Source organism: Drosophila yakuba, chromosome 2R (genome assembly GCF_016746365.2).
Source record: "Drosophila yakuba strain Tai18E2 chromosome 2R, Prin_Dyak_Tai18E2_2.1, whole genome shotgun sequence".
In the NCBI taxonomy this organism is placed as follows: domain Eukaryota; kingdom Metazoa; phylum Arthropoda; class Insecta; order Diptera; family Drosophilidae; genus Drosophila; species Drosophila yakuba.
This window is the reverse complement of record NC_052528.2, coordinates 20452756-20472610: the sequence shown is the minus strand read 5'-3', so window position 1 is coordinate 20472610 and position 19855 is coordinate 20452756. Positions and strand designations below refer to the sequence as shown.

Sequence of the window (19855 nt, the reverse complement as noted above, 5' to 3'; positions counted from 1 at the left end):
TACAATCGCTTTTCTTTCTCAGCTCTTAGCTCTCAGTTCTCAGTTCTCGGTTCCTCAGTCCGTCCAGAGCATCCATCAACAATTTGAGGCTTCGATCTGTTGCCCCTTGCCGCTGCTCTCTAGTTTTTGTGGCACATACTGAGGTATGGTCTCGTTGTTTCCGTTTGTGCCACTTGTGTCCAGTTGAGTTGAAAATTATTGTGATTATGGTAAACTTGTTGCTCTCTCACATGCTGCTGATCCCCAGCTGCGCACCTGTTGCTTTTGTGGTTCAGACTCGGATTCCTTTGCAGTTTTTTAGTTTTTCAGTTTTCAGTTTTGCAGCTTTGCTTACAGGTATGTGTATGCATATTCGCACTCATGCTGTTTTATGGCCTCAGTTTCCATTGTTAGACTCGTTTGGCCGCTTAATTGCCGCTTTGGATTGGGATTTGAATTCTGTTTGCTTAGCTCTTTTACACTACACCACCATGCCAAGCACTTGGGATGTGCAGCTGCAGCAGCTGGAGCTGGAGCTCTAAGAGGCGTGACTAATCAATCTAGGGCTTCAAAGCTCCGGGTCTTCGCCTGGAAATCAAGAAATCAAGAAATTCCGATTTACTCAGCATTTATGAGCCCTGTTTTCATTTTCCCTTGATTGGCACTCCAATGTCGAATGCATCATTGGCTCCATCTTAAGGCATCTTTTTCTCAATTTTGGGTTTATGGCTCAGTCGCACCCAACTCGAAAGGCAGAGGCGTTTGAAGAGCGGGGAAACTGCGTGCCACAACAACATTTGTTTTCTTGCACATTGCACTTGAGTGGGGGGCTACAAATTTGGGGGCGTTTACAATGTATATCGACATAAATAGACAAGATCTGCTTTGAGTAACAATAAATGTGAATGCCTTAAATCAAATGTAGCATTAAAGTCAAAAGTTATGTTGGTTTGGATACACAATATAAATGTTTTTAAGCCTTGATTTATATTCAATGCAAAATTCAGTGTGGTTCAGTGTCAATATAAAACAGTAAATACCCACTGAAAATGCAATGAGCAGTGTAATAGATAAATCTTTAACATAACGTGCACTCAGACATTAAAGTATGTCTTTTTTTTCCATGCCAGATCTAAACAACCAAAATTTGATGCTAATAAACAACGTTTTCGGCTCCGGCGAGACTTTCCCAAAAAACCTACAACGCGTTCTGACCTTCAAATTCTGTTGCTCTTGATTACTGTCGTCGTTTCTCCTGCCCCCGATCACGCCCAGCTAACGAAAAAAGTGGCTGCCATTTCACTCAGTCGAGTTTGAAGTCGAAGTTGAAGTTGAGTTCTTCACGACAGACGTGCAATCCATCAAAGTTGTGGCTGCCACCCCGCAGTAGCAGCAGCAAAAGCAACAGCAACAACAGCAGCAGCATGGGCAACATGGCGAAAAAGCATAATACATAATAATATTTGTGCAAAGTGTTAAGGCAACAAAACAGCAGACAGTAGCAGACATAGTCAGACAGCCAGGAGGAGCAATCGCAATCCAGTAGCCGGAGCAGGAGCAGGAGTAGAACATCTAAGCAACAGGTATAAAAGGGGTCTGCGATGGCATGGAATGGGTATAGAATGGGTATGGGGATGGGAATGGGGGGCAGGATCAGTGGCAAGGCCCGAGGAACACTTTTAGGAGGTGGAGACGACGACAACGTTTTGTTTTAATTTACTCGACGCCGCCAACGACATTGTGGTTGCTTTTGTTGCTGTTGTTGGTGTTGCTGTTGCAGCCGATGTTGCTACTGCCCCGTTGATGTGTTGCTGTTGGGTTTCCTGTTTAGATAGCTTTTTGTGATTTTATGCGATACACCTTCCATGTACAACTGTTAGGCTGGGAAGTCAGGGGCTAGTCCACTTTGATGTACGTACACTTTGAAATGTTGTTGATGAGTACGCGAGATTTTTAAAAGATTGCAACGCAACGCAACGCAACGGCTGCGACGGCGGCAGATGAAGCTGCGACTGCAAAAGGCGACTCTGTTGGCTTATATAATAAATTTTAATGCACGCCCGCCCTGGACATTCCGCCCGGTTGGATGGACGTGGTCCGGATAGAGCTGCCAGCTAGCAAACTGGCTCACAGTGACTTCAAACTGTTTTAAAATGGGACTAAATTCTCATTTTTCTATGCCTATTGAATTGAAACTAGGTAAGTAGTAAACTTTTGACTTCTTGTAACCCATAAAATGGCATCGAGTTTAAGCGGTAAAATGTACTTAACCTTTATGGATCTTAAAGAACCAATAAATTAGGCGCATGCTGTGTTCATAACTACTGTTCAATTAATAGTGCACATTTTATGAGTCCACTGTGCAGCAACTGTGTCAAAACAAAACTGCTTTTCACCCGATGTCGGCTGTTAGTTTGCCGGTGTTTTGGTTCCTCACTCTCGGCGGATATATGTGTTTGTCTTGTGTTAGACTGACACTTGACTAACCAACTAAGAGATAATCATTAGCCTGCTGTAATTTATGTAGAACCAGCGGCAGTTGACGGCCAAAACAAAAGACTTAGGACACGAACTTGACGTGGCGAACGTCAGGCATGCAACAAAGAAAGCCAAACCTAAACTGCTGAATTATATCAATTAGGTAAGGGCCTTAGGAAAAGGCAAGCGCAATGAAGACAGCAATTTTGGGGGGCGGGCCGGGAGACGCCCAAAAAGTCCAAGTCACTGCCAACTCCGCACCGCCAGCGGCAATTATAGAGCATAAAACATCGATAATCATAATAATTAAGGATGACTATGCAGAAGAGAGGCCGCAGGAGCTGGCTGTGACAACGCACAGTAGCCAGCAGATTACAGCCTCCGATGGAGATATGAATCCCCCGCCGATGCGAGGATGATGCATCAAGTTGATGCTGCTGCTGCTGCCACCGCCACTGCCACTGGACATACATAAATTGTTAATTAAAGCCTATTTAGGAGTTTCGGAGACCGAAATGTTTATTCTACGGCGTGTAATTCTTTACCCACTGGCATGATTTGTGCATTTAGAAAGTATTCTACCGACTGTTGCCCCTTCCTTTGTTCGGGAAAGTCGTTTAACTGGAAAAGAACCCTAGTATAGAACCCCTGAATAGACCATTCCTTTCATAGCTCTCAATCAAGAATCGTTGCTGGCCAGAAAATTGAAAGCTTTTGACTGGGGAATCTATAAATTTCAATGCTCTCAAAAGGCGTATTTCAGTTCGAAACCTAAACAATGCGCGGAGACCCAAAAATAAAACGCCGAATCTGTAACAAATTATTTATGAACTTCGAAGCACAGTTTGCTTGTCTTTTGTTTGCTCAAAAATCGTTTTTCTTTTTGCTTTTATTTTTGCCTTTGATAAATAATTCAATTTTGTTTTGTTTGGGAATTAGCAAAACTGACAAAGCGACAACAATTGGCAATTTGCTTTGAATTGTGTTGACACAATAAGGGAACCTAATACTGAAGTGCGAGGCGAAGAGAACTCCAAAATACAGACGATAGATGTGCGAAATTTGGCTGCAGGCCAAAGTCAAGATAAATATCTAATTAAACAGCGCTAATGAGTCGCACAACATTGTTGTGGAAAATGAGTTTGATTTTTGGCCAAGATACAAGTGATTCATGGCAATCAGAAGAGTATAACCAACAAAAAACAGTAAACTTGACCCAAAAAGATCGTGAATCACTTTTCTTTTGGCATAAAAAACAAGAAAAATATACGAAAACATAAAAATTATATGACTAAGTGAAATGAAGAGACAAAAACGGTTCGGGTCAAGAAATAAATGCCCAAAAATTGTCCATGATTTATTCCTTACGAAAAAAAGAACCGCTAACAAGCTTGGCCTCCACTTACAGACCCAAAACCCTCGTTTTATAACCCATTAAAGGCATGATCGCAAACTTTACTCAACCGTAACCAAGAGCCAGTTTCAGTTTCACTTTGGCACCCCTTTACATGCATGAATTGCTAGGAAAAATAAACCACAATTTGAGTAATTTTCATTTTGCGTTTGTACGATTTTATTTTCTCAGATTTTCACTTTTCCCCTGCAACAAAATATTTGACATTTTTTCTTGTCATTCGTGAAGGTTTCTCTGACGTTTTGATTAACAAAAGCCAAACTGGTTGTGCAGCTAAGCAAAACCATAAAACGCAGCAGAATAAAGACGAATCGGTTTGTTGTGGTGGAAAGGTGGCCGAAGATCCTCAAATAACGCTCATAACTGGAGCATGAATGCTTATTTAAGCGGGGATTTTATGATAATTTTTTTGTAGTTCTTTTGGGAGCCTGTCCATCGACCAGCCATTAATGATCGCAGGCAGTAAACAGAAACGTTTATTTGGCAGCTTAAATGTTTGACAAATACCACGGGCTGTTAAATATTTTTACGTTTTTAGCACTTACCAGTTAATGGGTTTCCAGTGATGACTCCAGCGTTAGAAGTGAACTGCCCAGAATCTGCAAGGCAAAAGAGAAAAAAGGATTCCAATTAGATTTTCCAAATCGATTTTTGAAAACCACTTCCTGTGGGCAACTGGCGACAGCCTCAAAGGCACATAAATCAGCAAAACTTCATTAACACGACTGCCAAAATCTACGTATATAAATCTAAGCTTTGCGCTAGCAACGTGCAACGTGCAACTTGCAACTAGCATCGTGCAACAGGTTGCCACTACTGCCACACTGAGTACGTGACCGTTCGGTGCAGGAATAAATAACTCAATTTGGGATCGGCAAAAAAGTGTTAACTTGAAATCTGGCAATAAATCAATGGCCAGGGGACCCGTTGAAGGCAGCTTGTGATTAGCACTCGCCCGATGGCTTATCTACTTGGAAAGTAATACCCATTTGCCCCGTACCCCGCGATTCCGGAAGAGTTCTTTCAATAATCAGCGGTACCAGGACCAGAGAAACCCCAAAAACACCAAACCAAACCAAACCGAAGCAAACCAAACGAAGCGAAATGAGAAACCCAAGATTGGGCAGCCGTCACTTGGCCTGACAGGCAATAACTTTGGCAATCTTTTCGACCGCTTTTTCTTTCTGGTCAAAAGCGTTGAGTTGTTTATTATATTTATATTACAGAGTCGCGGCAATTTTGCATGCTTCACGCTTGTCTCGCCCGCAGATCTCAATCAAGCGCCAATCAAATTGAAATTAGGCTGTGATCCGTTGTGACACTACCTTAAATTAAATTATTTTGGTTTAAATTGTAAAATTAATTGCCAAAAGGTTTCAGAGATTACAAGCCAAGGCAGAAAAACTGTGGAGATTTTATTCTCTGTTCGACTACAGTTCATTTTGAACAGTTCTTAAATCCAACCGGTTCTGATATGATTATTATTATGCTCCAACCGGTTTGCAAGGCAAACATTTTAATTTTATTCGGTTTTATTTTGCATTGTTCCCTTACTGTGGTCAAATTTTTCGATGGATTTCTGCTGCTTTTTTTCTTGTTGAATTTTTAAACGTATTTGACACACACGCCGCATTTTTTGCCCATCTTGATTTAACTGTAAAAACTCGGTTTATTTGGGTGAAGCTTCCGATTTAATTTTTCAGTTTCTTTTCGCTCGGCTTGGGCTTCGTTTACATAATGTTGGCATAAAATAAACTGCGATACGGTCAAAGATAATAGAGTTTCGTCTATCAGCGAACTTATTAGGATTGTTTTTAACTTAATCAGTGGTTTTGTTGTCTTTGTGCCAACAGCTAGTTGTATTTTTATTAAAATGGCACTTAAGGCGAATGGCTTTCTTACAGTCTGCGGTTATGCTTCCTTCACATTCGATTATATCTTCCGCATATGAAGAAAAGAAATTATGCTTACCGCAACTGAAAATGGCCCCCACACACAAAACAGTTTAATTTATTATCCCGGAAAACTCAAGGTTAACTCAACTTGACGGCTTTTCCTCAATGACGCGGAGTTTCCCCGCAGAGCTGCCCACTTTTTCTGCACTGCTCCCCAATCATTTCCCATGCGAAAACGTTTGCGAAAAACACCAACCACAAAACAAAGGAAAATCATTAAAATCCCGCACATACGAATGTGCAACTGTTTGGCAAAAACGGGCAGAAAGACACACTATAGACATACAATATATAACCATATATAAACGAGCAAAAGAAGCGGCAGCATCTGCGACTGTGTTAATTATGTGCATTTAATGCTTTAATTAATGTTTTCTATTGAGAGATGAGACAGCGACGCTGCAGTGAAAGTTATAAACACTTAATGGCAATGAAAGAGCGAAATATTTTGCTCATAAATATAATTCAAATGTTAATTGATAAACTTGTTAATTTGTTGTGCGTGTGTGTTTTTTTTTTGAGTGGGCAGTGGCCAAATGTATTTGATTACGGCCTCAAATTGAAATTGAAGCGGGTGAAATTTTAACCCATTGAGACCATCGTGGGATGTCAAGAGAATAATGAGATATATATGGTTAATTGGATTAAAGAAAGTAATCTTTGCCATACATAAATCTTTCCAAATTTGGCAAGTTCATTTGGGAAAAGATGGTTTTTCGGTTAAAGACTTCTAAACATACATTCAAAGTTTTGCCTTTCTATTAAAAAACTGTGCAGAATATAAAAAGGCCCACTAAACCCTTTATTAACCGCAAAATTGATTTTGCGATGACCATAAAAAATATATCAAAATCTAGCTCGCCTCTTCAATAAAACGGTAGTTTTGTGCCACAACCTTTGTCTAGGAAACGTATAATACAGATATTGTATGCGATTATAAATCAATCCAGCTTATGGTTTTGTTTCAACTCAACTATAAAGCGATAGACAGTCAGGGCCAGTCACTAATTCAAGCTGATGTTTTATTTATTTATTTATAAACTCGATTCTGGAAATCGTTGACACGCAGAATCGCCGAGTAAAGCAGAAAGTTTGCTCTAAGGTTTATCTGGCTGTAACAATGGGATTTGTATCTTTGGTCCGTTGCCGCAGATATTTCTACATCCAGGCGGCACCTGCTTATTAGTTTCTGGTCCCATTATCCACACAGGCAGATAAAGGCGGAAAGAAATTTGCAATTTTAATGACGTTCGGTAAGGTTTTGCCGAACCGCAACCTTATGTAACCCGTCGAGTGCGAGTGCGAAAAGAAACCTCTCCGTCGCCCTGGCCGCGTTAGCTCATAATGGCAGGCCACAGTTTATGGCCCAAACCAAAACGTGCACTTGGCTGGAGTCTCGCGAATCGCGGCTTTTGCTTTTCCTCGGCCATAAACCGAGTAACAAGAAATTTCAATTTCAAATTTAAAGCGTCTAACTTTCGCTTTCCTCCGCAAAGGAGATGCGGAGATTTCTCGTTTCTCGCCAAGAATCCCGCCTGCACGGCAGTTACCGCATTTTCCGACTTGGCCAACTCCAATTAGCCACTAGGCCCCCACAATCCACACAAACAATAAATCAAAATCTAATAAAAATACTACGAAAATATGTTGCATGTGCTAATGTTTCGGAGCGCTGTTGCACTAATGCAACCGGTTGCAGTCTGCAGTCTAGCAAAAAAAAATCTCAAAATGAAACCGAAAAAAATGGAAAAAGAAAACCCCAACGAAACCCCCAAAACAAAACTGCAAACGACAACCAGACGACGACTTTCCATTTTCAAATGTGTTTGCAAGTGTGTGTCTATACTTCGCTGGGTCCGCAGCCTTCGTTTGGCCAAAAGATACGCCGCCAACTGACCACTGCAACTGCAATAGCAACAGTGCAACAGCAACAGCGCAGCAGCCGCATCGACACATCAGCAACAACTTTTCATTTCGTTTTTCACGCGGCACATGCCAAAAAAAAAGAGAAGCAACCAAACTGCAAAGCTAGCCAAAGATTATGATAGGGCATCGGATTGCTGAAATCGGTACAAGAACTATGGCATATGGTTTGCGATCAACAATAACTAAATCGCTTGGATTAATTCAGTTATTTAGTTTCAATTGGCACTGAACTTTTGCGTTAGCTAAACCCACATGCATTTAAAAAGCAGCAAGTATCTATAAACATTCAAACCGCTTTTATTTGCACTTCCCGGTAATTTCTCGATAATTTCCACGTCAGGGAAGCGTAGGCAGAGTTCGACTATATTGCTGGTCTATTGACGTTTGTCTGAGCTCTGTCTACGCAGCTGGATGTCTGGTAACCCCGCCGAAGCCCCACGAATCGACGAGGCTACGAAACTCTGGGGAGTTGTAGGCAAAGTTGTGTGGCAAGTGGCTGGCTGGCTATCTGGCTGTGTGTTGACAATTTCCAAGTTGACCGGTCTTTGCCTTTCGTGTTGGCAAATAAAACGAAGAAGTTGCCACCGAAGTGCTGCTGCTGTCCCTTTTACTCATCGACTGGATTATAAGTGGGCGCAATTTAAGTGCAGTGCATTGCACTTGTTGCCTTTCCTCACATTCAATAACAATAATTGTCGAATGCCTTTTTTGGCCAAAAGCAGCGGAAACGCTGCAATTGCCACTGCAATTGCAGTTGATTGCATTTGTGCACTTGCCACAGAAAAACGCCGACTACAGGTGGCAGCTTTGGATTTCTAATGGTTTCGATCGTCGTAGCGGTGGTTCTCTGTTTGAAAACGGAAGCAAAGCCCAAACAAAAAATACAAATAAACACCAAACACAAAACTCACATCCAAAGCCGCCAAAGTTGCTGTCGATGGATGACTCAAGCATTCAATTCTAAAGGGTCTTTACACTTTGTCTGCATGTCTTTGATTATGCGAACCAACGCGAGTCGTGAGTGTACTTCCGTTGAAGTCGACTTTGTCGGATCTTTCCTATATGTACACTTAATATATACCCTCTAAAGTGTAGAAGTGGAGGAGGATGTCTGAGTGCAGCGGAAGCTGGTTAGGTGTTGAAGTATTAAGCAGCGTGAAAATTCCCCTAAAAAGTTATGTTCCTCAAAGCGATTGTGGGATATCCATAATCTTTCCGCACGTAAAAATGACCAATTAAACTAGAGACGACAGGGTTTAATGATGTTCTACCTGCATATTGCCTTTGGCTAAATATGTATGAGCATTCGTGTTTGTTTAATCATTTATCATTTGGGGATAGACGCGTGGGCCAGACAACGAAGAAACAAATAAAGAAGCAGTACTATTATTTTTACACTCCATAAAAATGAAGCAAGAAGAGCTTTAAAATTTATGGAAATATTAGAGTCTATATTTTTTCATTACAATTCCTACCCTTTAACCGCGTACCCAAACCTATTTCATAGTTATTTTTCCCGGTGTACCCTTTAGGGTTATCTGCAGTTCTTTGACCCCTATGCTGTATTAACTAATTAACCGTTAGCATAACCATAACCACCAGTACCGAGTACCAACTTCCATTTCCACTGCCAACCTGCAGACAAATTTCCTTATGAGCCGTCCAAGTCTGACAAGTTGACGCCTTGGAAATTGTCAACGTCATCTAAGCCAAGTTAATGTTTATTGCCGCTGCTGTGGGGCACATTTTTTACCGTTTGTAAACTGTCATATTTCTTGTGGCAGCCACGGCAGCCAAGGCAGTTAATTTGTTATTATTTTGACATTTATTCGTTGATGATTTTCGAATGGTTTTTGCTTCTGCCGTTCAGTTCTCCGAAATGTATTCAGCTATTTAAATAACAAAACTGATCATTTTATTTCCCCAAGGCATACCCAAATGAGCCTGGAGTTAACTAATGAATATTTGGGGAAAAGGTTTTCATTTCATGGAGCCTCAATTCTTAATGACACATAAATATTCAAAGAACTAATTTACAAACAATTTTTAATTAATATAATGTAGCTTAAAAAAAATAATTAAACATTTGCCTATACTCAGCCCTCTTAGTTTTGTATACTTTTTGATTAATGTTTATTCTGTCAACGCTCAAATGCAAATATAGTTAGTGGATAATATAGTTTAATTTTTGGCTTACGCTCACCTGTCGAAGGTTAACTAAATTTATGCAATAGTTAACTAATTTATGTACCACCAAAAATGCACGCAATTTCCTGCCGCGGCTTTCAGCTGCCCCAGAAATGCGAGCATTTTGTGTGGCATGCGACAGCGAAACGTTTTCGTTTTGGCCAACGAGAAATGTTTCTGGCTAATTACGCCACTCGCTATCATTAACACATTTCTTAGTCATCGTTCTTGGCCAGTCTTCCCCCAGATCGCCGCTCAAGTTGACCCAATTTTCCTGACAAATAAAATAACAGTAGCTGTCTGTGCAGCTCACGATCCACGGTCCATTGTGTCCACGGAGCAACTGCATCGAGGCGACTTTTACCCGCGCAATGAAATGAACATTTTTTTGCTGCATTTTTTCGGTTTGCTGACAGTCGCAAGGCGAAATTGCAACTGCAACTCCAACTGCAACTGCATTTTCCCGCCGCCAAGCACTGCAATTAAATGTGAGTCTAATTTGTGGATCAGCAACTTGGCGCTGCCCAGCGGCCATTCGGCGGAAAATGCAAGTGGATAATACCGGAAAATGAGGGTGTGCAATTGGGTTAAGAAGTGAAAATTGAATTGCGGTCGGTGGTAAGTGGTAAGTGGTAAGTGGGCCGTTTGGGTAGAAATATGTAAAATGCCAAACTAAACCTGAAACGAAATTATATTTTCAACGATACCATGTTTATAATAAAATTTTGTCACAATCGTGTTGATAAGTTTACAGTTTCTAATCTATTTTAAATCTCTGATTTTCCGTGGGTAAAAATTGTGTATAGCAAAGTAGGAAAAGAAATTGGAAGCAGCAAAGTAAGTGCGGAAAAGTATATTTTTTCCTGCTTTAAGGGCTAAAATCTCAACGGAAATCATTAGGGCGAATGGAAATGGTGAAGAAAAGCCGCATTCACTTTTGGCCGGTAAAAACGACCCAATCGACTTACGGCGAGGAAAAGCGATGGCCAGAGAAAAGTGTCGCCAAGTGTGGCTTATTGTCTGGTTCGACACGTTAACACTGGGTTCACACGCTTTTTATGGTGGCCACATTAACGTGGCCAACAAATGTTGCAAAATGTTTCTCGGACTGTGGATTTGGCAGATCATCATCATCATTATCTTCATCAGAAGCAACAGGCGGCGATTAAAACTCGCGCGAAAGTAAAACGATTTACAGTTAACAAAAGGAAAATAAAAGATATATCTGTATACTAGTATATACATATATGTGTATGTATATAGCCATGAAGAAGCTGAAGACTGGAACCCAAGCAACAACAGCAAATTGCGTATTCAAAAGTCATTAACAAATGCTTTTTATTGCACTCATTACCTCAGTCTCTCGCTTTTGTTTGCTTTCGCTGGACAGCAAACGTTTTTCGAGTTGCATTTGCCAAATAAAGTTAAGTGAGTGAAAATAATACATATTTGGTTTTCCAATTATACGCAATTAAATGCAAATCAGTTGCATACCCCTTTCCAATCTCAATTAATCTCCCGTTCGCCGAAAGAAAGATGAATTATTGAACAGTGTCAGGAGCTTTAATTACTTTATTACCCGAGATTCCGCAATCTGAAGAATGGGCCAAAATACCAAAAAAGAAAATAAAGGCGAAACAGGATCGAAGGCGGTGGTCTTAGCGGTACTTCAACTTAAGGGGCCGACAAAAAATTAACCGAAAGACAAATCGCTTACGCCCCCTCTGCCATTTTGATGTTCCGGACTTCTTTCTTTGGTCAGCAGACCGACATAACAATTTAGTGTAACGATATCCGTACGGCACATGGGCACATAAATACCGAGGAGATATATGCACGCGAAAATAATTTAATTTATAACAAAGCTCAGTTGCAGGACATGCACCGTGGTACCAGTTGCTGAAAAGTAGTTGGCATATGTTACCTTGATTTTAGTAAATCCCGACAGTAAATATTCATAATTTTATAATTCTAGTATGAAATTTCCATGGCATCTATTATTACACAGATATTCTGCTCTCCCATCTCAAGGGTTTTCGGATTATACCCATGGCTTTTGGCTCCACTGTCTCGTGTTTCAATGCGAAATTTGACGATGGCCACACAACAAATAAGCTGGAGAATCTGGACAGAAGGCCCCCTCGAAACCGGAGGCCACACAGAAGAGGCGGATCCGAAAGCCCCGAATTGGAGCCCCAAAAAATGAGAATTAATATGAAATGCTCTTGGGCTGGCCAAGCTCTGATCTGGGCTCAAACAAATAAAAGAGGGAAAAAGCTGAGGCTCAGCTGTCAGGCTGGGTCAATGGAAAATTAATTAAAAACCCAGCCCATCCGCTCAACGAGGAAAGTAACTAGAGAAATGGCTCATTACAATAATTACGAATATGAGTGTACATATGTACATATATACTCGTATACAAATGGGAATACCAAATGCCAAATGCGAGGAGGAGTGACTCAATCTACGTGCACTGCACAACAAAATCGAGAAGTGCGCGAAGAAGGCCTAGAACAAGTCGCACAAATTGATTGCCCAGAGTGGAGCATGGAGAATTGACCCACTGTGGCCGAGACTGTGGCCATGGAGAATTGGTATAACTGCGCTTTGCTCGGCTAACTGTGGCAAGACCTCAATCCAGATACAAAACGCCGCTTCGCACGCTCGCACCTCTCCGTTCTTCGTTCGTCATTCTCGGATCTCGATTCTCGATTCTCAGCTCTCGATTCTTGGCTCTCAATTCTGCAGCTTCGATTAGCAGCGATTCAATTTGCTGAATAGGCCCCCAAAGGCAGCTCCAAGCCAAATAGCCAAGCAGCCACTAACCACTTGGCCAATTTGTTTATTTACTGTAACGCTTATCAAGTGAGAGTTCCAATTAGAGTTGGCAGGGCGCTTTCCCCGTCAATGAACTGAAAATTCATTGTGAAAGAACTTAAGCTAGGGGGAACTAAGAAAATGGAATGGATATTAAAAGCTAAATGCAATACAACTTCTTTTAATTTAGTTTTTCAGAGTATACTAAAGAGAAAATTCTTCTATATTCCTACTTTATCTTCATGAATAAGCCTACCATAAATAAAAGCTTGGTTTATAATCTCTAGGTTGTAAATGCTGCTGTAAATCTTATCACAGCCCAGAATCCGGTCACTGATGCAAATATTTACATGTAAGACTCGATAAGGCACGATATAGAGTATAGTGTAAACTCATGAACTCCGTTGAAAACGCATATTTGCTAGAGATAAATGTAAGATAAATGCTTTGTTTTAAGCCAGACAGATGGCAGATGGAAATCCAAGGGGATTTTCATGAAAATGAGTTCCAGTTACTTTTGGAATTTCCTCGGTCTAAGCAGCAGCAGCGTCCCATTTCCATGGGCAACGCCCCTGCCCGGAAGCTTTCATCTGGCGGTGTTGCAACTGGGTAAATGCAGCTACTTTTACTTTAGACCAATCTCTAGCTCTTTTTTTTTGATTTCGAGCTCTGCTTGCATAAGATACTTGTACCAGGCCGAGTGGGGTACGGGCATAGATGCATGGATACACGCCCCAAATAAACCACTAAACCGGTGACACTGCGCCACTCCGCCTCCGCAGCACACTTCCCCATGTCCAAGCAGCTCCATCGGCTCCAGCCACTCCGATCCGCGGCAAGTTGGGGCCCGCGAGCCGCTAATTCAAACAAATTGCAGCATAAATGCATTATAAAAGGCAGAGGAGCTGCATCGGGCGACACAGTGTGACAGTAATAATGTCACTCGCAGTCAGAAATGGACGATGGGGAGGGGCTGGGCTTGGGGTCTGATATGGATATGGGTATGGATATAGGTGGAATAGGGAATACCGAAGCGTGAATGCCAGTGATAAATTAGCTAGCTTCAGCGGACTGGCCATGTGTGGGCACCGCACCGTGGTTATTATTGCTTGTTAGGATACAATATATAAATGATAAGTTAATATATATCTAATGCATAACTAGTGTTTTCAGTTAAGATTCTTTCCCTAAAAGTAGCCATCAATCCAAACTGAACTGCATTAATTGCCCAACGCTTTAGCATCAAGGAGATTTACGACATGTTTAGAAATACAATTAGAACCCATGACGCATTGGAAAACCACTCCCAAAATCGAATAGGAATCACGCTGATTTTGAGATCGCTTCAACGGGTCAGTGAACTGCAATGGACCAGAATTTGTTGTGCCCCTTGCTGTTAATTGATTGTTCTACTCCATTTGATAAGCTCTCGGCAATTGCTCATTTGTGGCACAATCGCAGCCACTCATGTTAATAGTTAATTACACTGCCGATCTGGCCCACTGTGCCGCATTGCCACTTGGAAGATGCAACTGCAACTGCAACGCGGTGTCAGACAAGCAAGTGTTTTGTTGTAGTCGCTGCTGCTGCAGCTAATTTGATTAATGATAAGCCTGGCTTAACTGACGACGATTGTGATTCATTATGTGCGCACAAGCCGGCACACTTAGCACAGCAGATACAAATGCAGATACATCTCTGGTCGGCGGTGCGCAAGGGGAAACGCTTTATATCTATCTATCTATCGGTAGCGAATTTTCATTAAATAGATTAGGGGCTGCCAAACCAAACCAAAACTGAGGCCAATCGGAGAAAGAACCTCACTTTATTGCGACGAACAACAAGTGGTCGTTGTTATGCGAACATTGGATCGCACTTTGATGCGTAATGGTAGCCACAATTGAATCCACTCTATGCGTATGCTATCTACGAGATACAATTTCGCTGCTTTTGATTACATGCAATGAGCCATTTCCTCTACAGCTCACTGAGTGCCCGACTGACTCTAAATGCATAAAACATACGTACATCTATGGTCTTCGGGCCATCCAGCATTTTGTTATTGCACCTCATTTGGTCCGAAACAGAACGCTGGCTATATTGCACTGGAAGTGGCTGCATGTGGCAAGTTAAGTAGTCTATAAAGTGGCACAACACAAATATGTAATTAGACTCTGCCAGGGATCTGGATTGGGCATGATTAAAACTTGAGTGCCTCCAGTCTGGTTAAGCTTAAAAAGTCAGAGCCTCAAAAATTAGAAGTAACTTGTAACGACCAACCAATCTTCTCAGAGGAATCTCATCAATATATGATATTATATCATTTATATATGATATCAAATCATCAATATATGATATTAACACAAAACACCGCATTATCTAATGCAGAACATGACGGCCAACAGCAACCAATTTTGATTCTTTATTGAACAGTATATCCTGTGTTTTTGGGGGCTTTACTCTCAGGGTATTGATTTCCATTTGCCCGATTGAAGAATTTTCTTAGCTGTTGTGGTGTTACTGCTGGCAAAGTAAATTGAACTGAAGTATAAGGGCATACTATCCGGCCTTTCTGGCCTTTTCGGCCTCCTTGTCGGCCTTCTCCTTTTCCTTCTCCTTCTCCTTCTGCGCCTTTTCACGTTCCTTGCGCGCTTTTTCGCGGGCTTTCTCGCGCTCCGCCTCCTCCTTCTCGAGCTGCGCCTCCTTCTCCTTCCGCTTCTTCTCGCGCTCCTTGTCCCTTTCGGCCTTGACCTTGGCCTTCTCCTTCCGGATCTTCTCGCGCTCCTTCTCCTGCTCCTCCAACCGCTTCAGTTCGTCCTTCTCCCACAGCTCGAAGGCCTCGCGCTCGGCGGCCAGGTGCTGCAGCTCATCCAACTCGGCGTCTGTGATGCCGCCGTCCATGTCGCGCTGCATCAGGTCCACCTCCCTCTCCATGGCCTCCTTGGCTCGGCGACGCCGTATGCCCAGCTCCCTGGCCTCCACTGCGTCCTGGTGGCGCTCCTCGCGCGCCTCCTTCTCCTCCCGCCGGCGCTCCTCTTCGATCTCAAAATCCTCCATCTCGTCTTCGTTGTACGGATACTCGGGAATGGTCCAATTCAGACAGAGGACACCTGAGATTAAATGGTACAGAAGGCAGAAAACATGAGTTGCTATTCCCACCTGACGACAAGGCATAGCCCAAGGTTCCCCCTGCTGCCAGGACACCGGAGATGAGGAAGAGGTTATAGCGGCTGTTCTTGGCGGACCAGGCCTTCATAAAGTCGCCCTCCGGCTTTGGGCAGTCACTGAGCACAGCGTGCGTACCACCACTGGCAAAGTAGCCCGGCTTGCGTTTCATATCCTTGTCGCCACCCGGACACTTGGGTGGTGGATTGGTGGACGGCGGTGGCAGCGGTTTGGCCTTGCCCGCTTTTGCTGGCGCAGGAGGCGTCTTAGCGGCCATTTGCTGGGAAACAGTGTTGTGGATCAACATCTGGCCAAAGCGAACTGGGGGTTTAGGATGGTTTTATTCTGCGTTGAAGGGAGTTCATAATCCTGAACTTCTTCAAACCGTGGCTTCTACTTACACCCCCTCTGGAGCCGCTCTTTGGTGGCTATAAAAAATCGGGACATAGTACTTGCTCTTCACTTCCCTTCTCTGGACCTTTGTGGTCTTGGAAAAACTTTGATTTTCTTGGCCAAGTGTTTGCCTACTAAAATATAAAATTTTTTACGCGTCACAAACTTAAAAATCTCAATTTGATGTCAATATCAAATGTTCCTGAATTCAGCCAGTACAGTCCAGAATCGTGTTTTAAAGATCTCTGCTTCCGTTTGATCTTGTAAGATAAAGGTACATATAAATATACATCTGCATAAGAATTTTTAATAATTTAGAATACTTCCCAAGTATTGCCAGAACCCCAAATCAGTTAACCCGAGTTCCCGAAAAAATGCAGTGACTTCAGCAGACTGCACTTGGTTGGTGATAACAAGTCAGATACACAAGAGTGCAACTAGAAAATCGTGTACGATAATTTACACAACGGTTTTCGTGTAAGACACAAAAGCCCGGTCGATAAGAACAAGATACATAACCCCGGACTAGAATAGAGTAGAGCAGAGTGAAGTAGGGGGCACCCAGAGTGACCCAGAATAGCCAGAACTGGGAACCCACACCCCATTAGCATGTTTCGGAAAGAGAATTTCACGGAAATTTATGATGCCCAAAAAAGAACACACCTCGGAGAAGGTGTCACGTGCGCTGTCAAAAATCGGTTGCTCGAGACGAATGCATAATACAGAGTGGACAGAGTGGACAGTTGGACAGTCGGCCAGACTCGAAAAGTGGATAGCCGATAAAGAAGTTAAGGCTAATCGCAGAATGCGGTCAACAAACTGGTTCTCTCGATCCGAACCAACAAGTGGGTGGACGTCGCTGAGTGGGTGAAATGCAATTGGAACCATGAAAATATATAGTTTATTCCGTAACCAATCATTGGAGCACACAAATCAACGAAGTGTTCGCATTGCTCCCCGCTTGTAGAGACGCTTCCTCCTCTTGTTATCCCGGCGGATGGCCACTATCGCAATTAAGATGAATCCCAGATAGATGACGGCGGCCACAAAGCACCGGGTGGAGACGTATTTGAAGGCCTCGTCTGCCTCCTCCTTGAATCTCTCCATACTGTTGTACTGGTGCTCCAAGGGCAACGACTCCAGGAGCATCAGTGACTGGACGTAGAAGAAAATGCCCAGCAGATTCAGCATTATGAAGCCCCAGGAGCTCATGAACAGGCAGAACAGACAGCATTTGCGACCACAAATCATTTTCAGCTCTCTCTTCAATTCTATCCGAACTTTGTGCGACAGTGTAGGCGAGTGTTGCTCTGACCGCAACAGGTGCCGAATGCCAAGTTTAAGTCGACTTTGAAAGCGAAACCGTAATCGGAATGTATTGGACCACATACGAGTACTATACATGTAAATATGTATGTATCTGCATATGAACACGGGTTCGTACACAAGTACAACCTTGTGCGATTTCAGCGGCATTAGATCACAGTGGTCAGAGTGGTCGGATTATGGAGTTAACGTACCCGTGCCTCTCGCTTTCGACAGCATTGCGATTGGGTTTGTTCAACTCGAAATGGCTTAGTTTCGATCTTAGCCAATGATGGACAGCTGACAGTACCAGTCTTCCATACCATTTGCATGCATATGTGAATGATATATGTAGTAGCAGCATATATGTAAGTTGCGGTCAGAACGAAGACCTGCTATATATTTGATATTTCAAGAATAATTCTTTACAATTCAATGGCTGCATTTATGTAGTTCTGCGTATTTATATCACAAGTGAATTTCACCGAACTAAATGTAGGCCATTCCAAGTAGCTTCATAGCTGATTCATTAAAGGGCAGCCTCTGATTTGCATTCCCCTTGTGAATCATGCGGAAGATATTGCATTCAAAATAGCCAACCAAATAATGAGCACAACTTACCGTGACTTGATGTTCTTAATAAATCCGCAGAGCCACAAAATTTTTGCCGCACTTGCAAAGGAGAAGCAGCAGAAGAATTCACAATAAAGTTTTTTTTTTTACCAGTTTCTTGAAACTCCGTTACAAAACATCAAGTTGTTGTGAAAATTCGTAAGTCGTTTTCGCGGTTGCTAAACTTTTTTTTACACTATGTTGTTTTTTTAACGTTTCCTTTATGGTGTTTGTTTATGCGAATTGTCGTTAGTTTTTTGGGGTTACTAAGCACGATTAGAGAAACATCAAGAATTGGAAAAATTAAACTTAATTGATATAATATTTTGTATTTTTCAGCACATGTTGCAACTTGAGACAAAAGGCCTCAGCTCCAAGTGAGTAAATATGTTTTTCTGGTAACTTAAGCTGCGGATTTCGTAGAGCCCCAGAAAATGGGGGTCAAGTCCATTAGTCTAAAACCCGATCCCCAAGCCAAAGACCTTGACATTAGGGCGTTTGCTCACTGAACTTGGCTAAATCTTAAGTGTCTCGAATTCCCTTTGCGCAAATCAATCAACTTGTCATTATCTGTATTTTCCTTATGAAAGCACAGAAAAAAATAAAAAAAGATTATTACATTTTTATTTAAATTACAGTTTATTAAAACAAAATAAGATAAGAAATGTTACGATTTTTTCAAAAGCTTTCTACTGATCTTTTATTTTTAGAGTTTAATTTAATTCCAAGAATATTTGACTACAAGAGAATATTTTTCAATAATTGACAGACGTCAAAATATTTTTCTTGGCTGATTATTTTCCCAGTGTGGGGTTTCAGTTACAGTTATATGTTTGTTGTTTGCCTTATTTGCCTAGCACATTCTTCATTGCAACTGCACACACACTCGTTTTTGTTGTAAGCGCAGTTATCAGTAAAAACATTCATATAAAAAAATGCAACTTCATCGAAAAAAAAGTGTTTAGCTTTCAGTTTAACTTTAAGCATGAATTTTTTAGTGTCTTCACCGAATTTTATTTGTGCTTTATGAAAATATAATGTACACACTGATAAGAAAATAAATAATTGGTTGCTATTTATATGTTATGGATATATATCACTTCATATTTGCACACTTCATACATTTACTGTGTCTCTCACGTTTGTGATTCGCTTTGGAGATTTGTTGTTAAATTTGTTTGTTTCGCACTTTGGAACACTTCTCGATATTTAAACATAACATGTTTTAATGAATTCGCTTATCGAAAACCGGTATGCAAATCCAAAAATCACCGCAACATATTCAAAACTATTCAATTGTATTTATCGAATTCTTCGTTCACCTTTACTTCGAGTTCTCAACTCCGATGCGACCGCCGCGCTACGAAAACAAAGATTGAGCACGAGTTGCCTTGCGATGTGGCTTAAATAGTTGGACGCTCTCGCTCTCTCCCCACTGGGTCTCCTCTCCCACAGAAGTGGCTCTCTGAGAGCAACAAGTGGGGGAATGTCTCCATCGCGCTTTTGCTGTTACTGTTGTGGGTGTTAAATGCTGTAGAGAGAGAGAGAGAGTTGAAGAGATGAGAAGGGGATTTCGCGAGAGAGCATCATGGTGCATTAAGTGATAGTATGAAATAACATTTTT

General features: G+C 41.8%; 3 protein-coding genes across 5 annotated transcripts in view; all 3 read right to left on the bottom strand.

The window, feature by feature from the left end:
- The window catches only part of LOC6531583 (homeobox protein prospero), a 36869-nt gene extending 17252 nt beyond the window's left edge, over nucleotides 1–19617 (bottom strand). Inside the window, exons 1-3 of one of the 3 annotated variants that reach the window (XM_015195937.3) lie at nucleotides 19554–19617; nucleotides 18241–18497; nucleotides 4417–4470 (exon numbers count right to left, since the gene is read on the bottom strand). The gene's annotated coding sequence lies outside the window, so the exon portion shown is untranslated. Of the gene's footprint in view, nucleotides 1–4416; nucleotides 4471–18240; nucleotides 18498–19353 lie in introns of all 3 variants that reach the window. The other 2 variants (XM_039372548.1, XM_002092345.4) reach the window with 2 other exon arrangements.
- LOC6531582 (histone-lysine N-methyltransferase, H3 lysine-79 specific) lies at nucleotides 15137–16516 on the bottom strand. Its single transcript, XM_002092344.4, has 3 exons — nucleotides 16323–16516; nucleotides 15916–16242; nucleotides 15137–15866 (listed from the first exon to the last, which is right to left on the bottom strand). The coding sequence occupies exons 1-3, from the start codon at nucleotides 16366–16368 to the stop codon at nucleotides 15316–15318; spliced, it is 924 nt and encodes a 307-aa protein (XP_002092380.1). The 5' UTR covers nucleotides 16369–16516; the 3' UTR covers nucleotides 15137–15315.
- On the bottom strand, nucleotides 17193–18206 carry LOC6531581 (ribonuclease kappa-A). Its single transcript, XM_002092343.4, has one exon. It carries the CDS (start codon nucleotides 17788–17790, stop codon nucleotides 17248–17250), a length of 543 nt encoding a protein of 180 aa, XP_002092379.2. The 5' UTR covers nucleotides 17791–18206; the 3' UTR covers nucleotides 17193–17247.
- Nucleotides 19618–19855: the final 238 nt, after the last annotated feature.

Bases quoted from the DNA above. Each gene is read 5' to 3' on its own strand.
- LOC6531581 (XM_002092343.4), bottom strand. From the start codon at position 17,790: ATGCCGCTGAAATCGCACAAGGTTGTACTTGTGTACGAACCCGTGTTC.
- LOC6531582 (XM_002092344.4), bottom strand. From the start codon at position 16,368: ATGTCCCGATTTTTTATAGCCACCAAAGAGCGGCTCCAGAGGGGGT. The intron at 16,243-16,322 runs GTAAGTAGAAGC...CTAAACCCCCAG, and splicing joins AGAGCGGCTCCAGAGGGGGT to TTCGCTTTGGCCAGATGTTG. The intron at 15,867-15,915 runs GTGGGAATAGCA...ATTTAATCTCAG, and splicing joins GGGCTATGCCTTGTCGTCAG to GTGTCCTCTGTCTGAATTGG.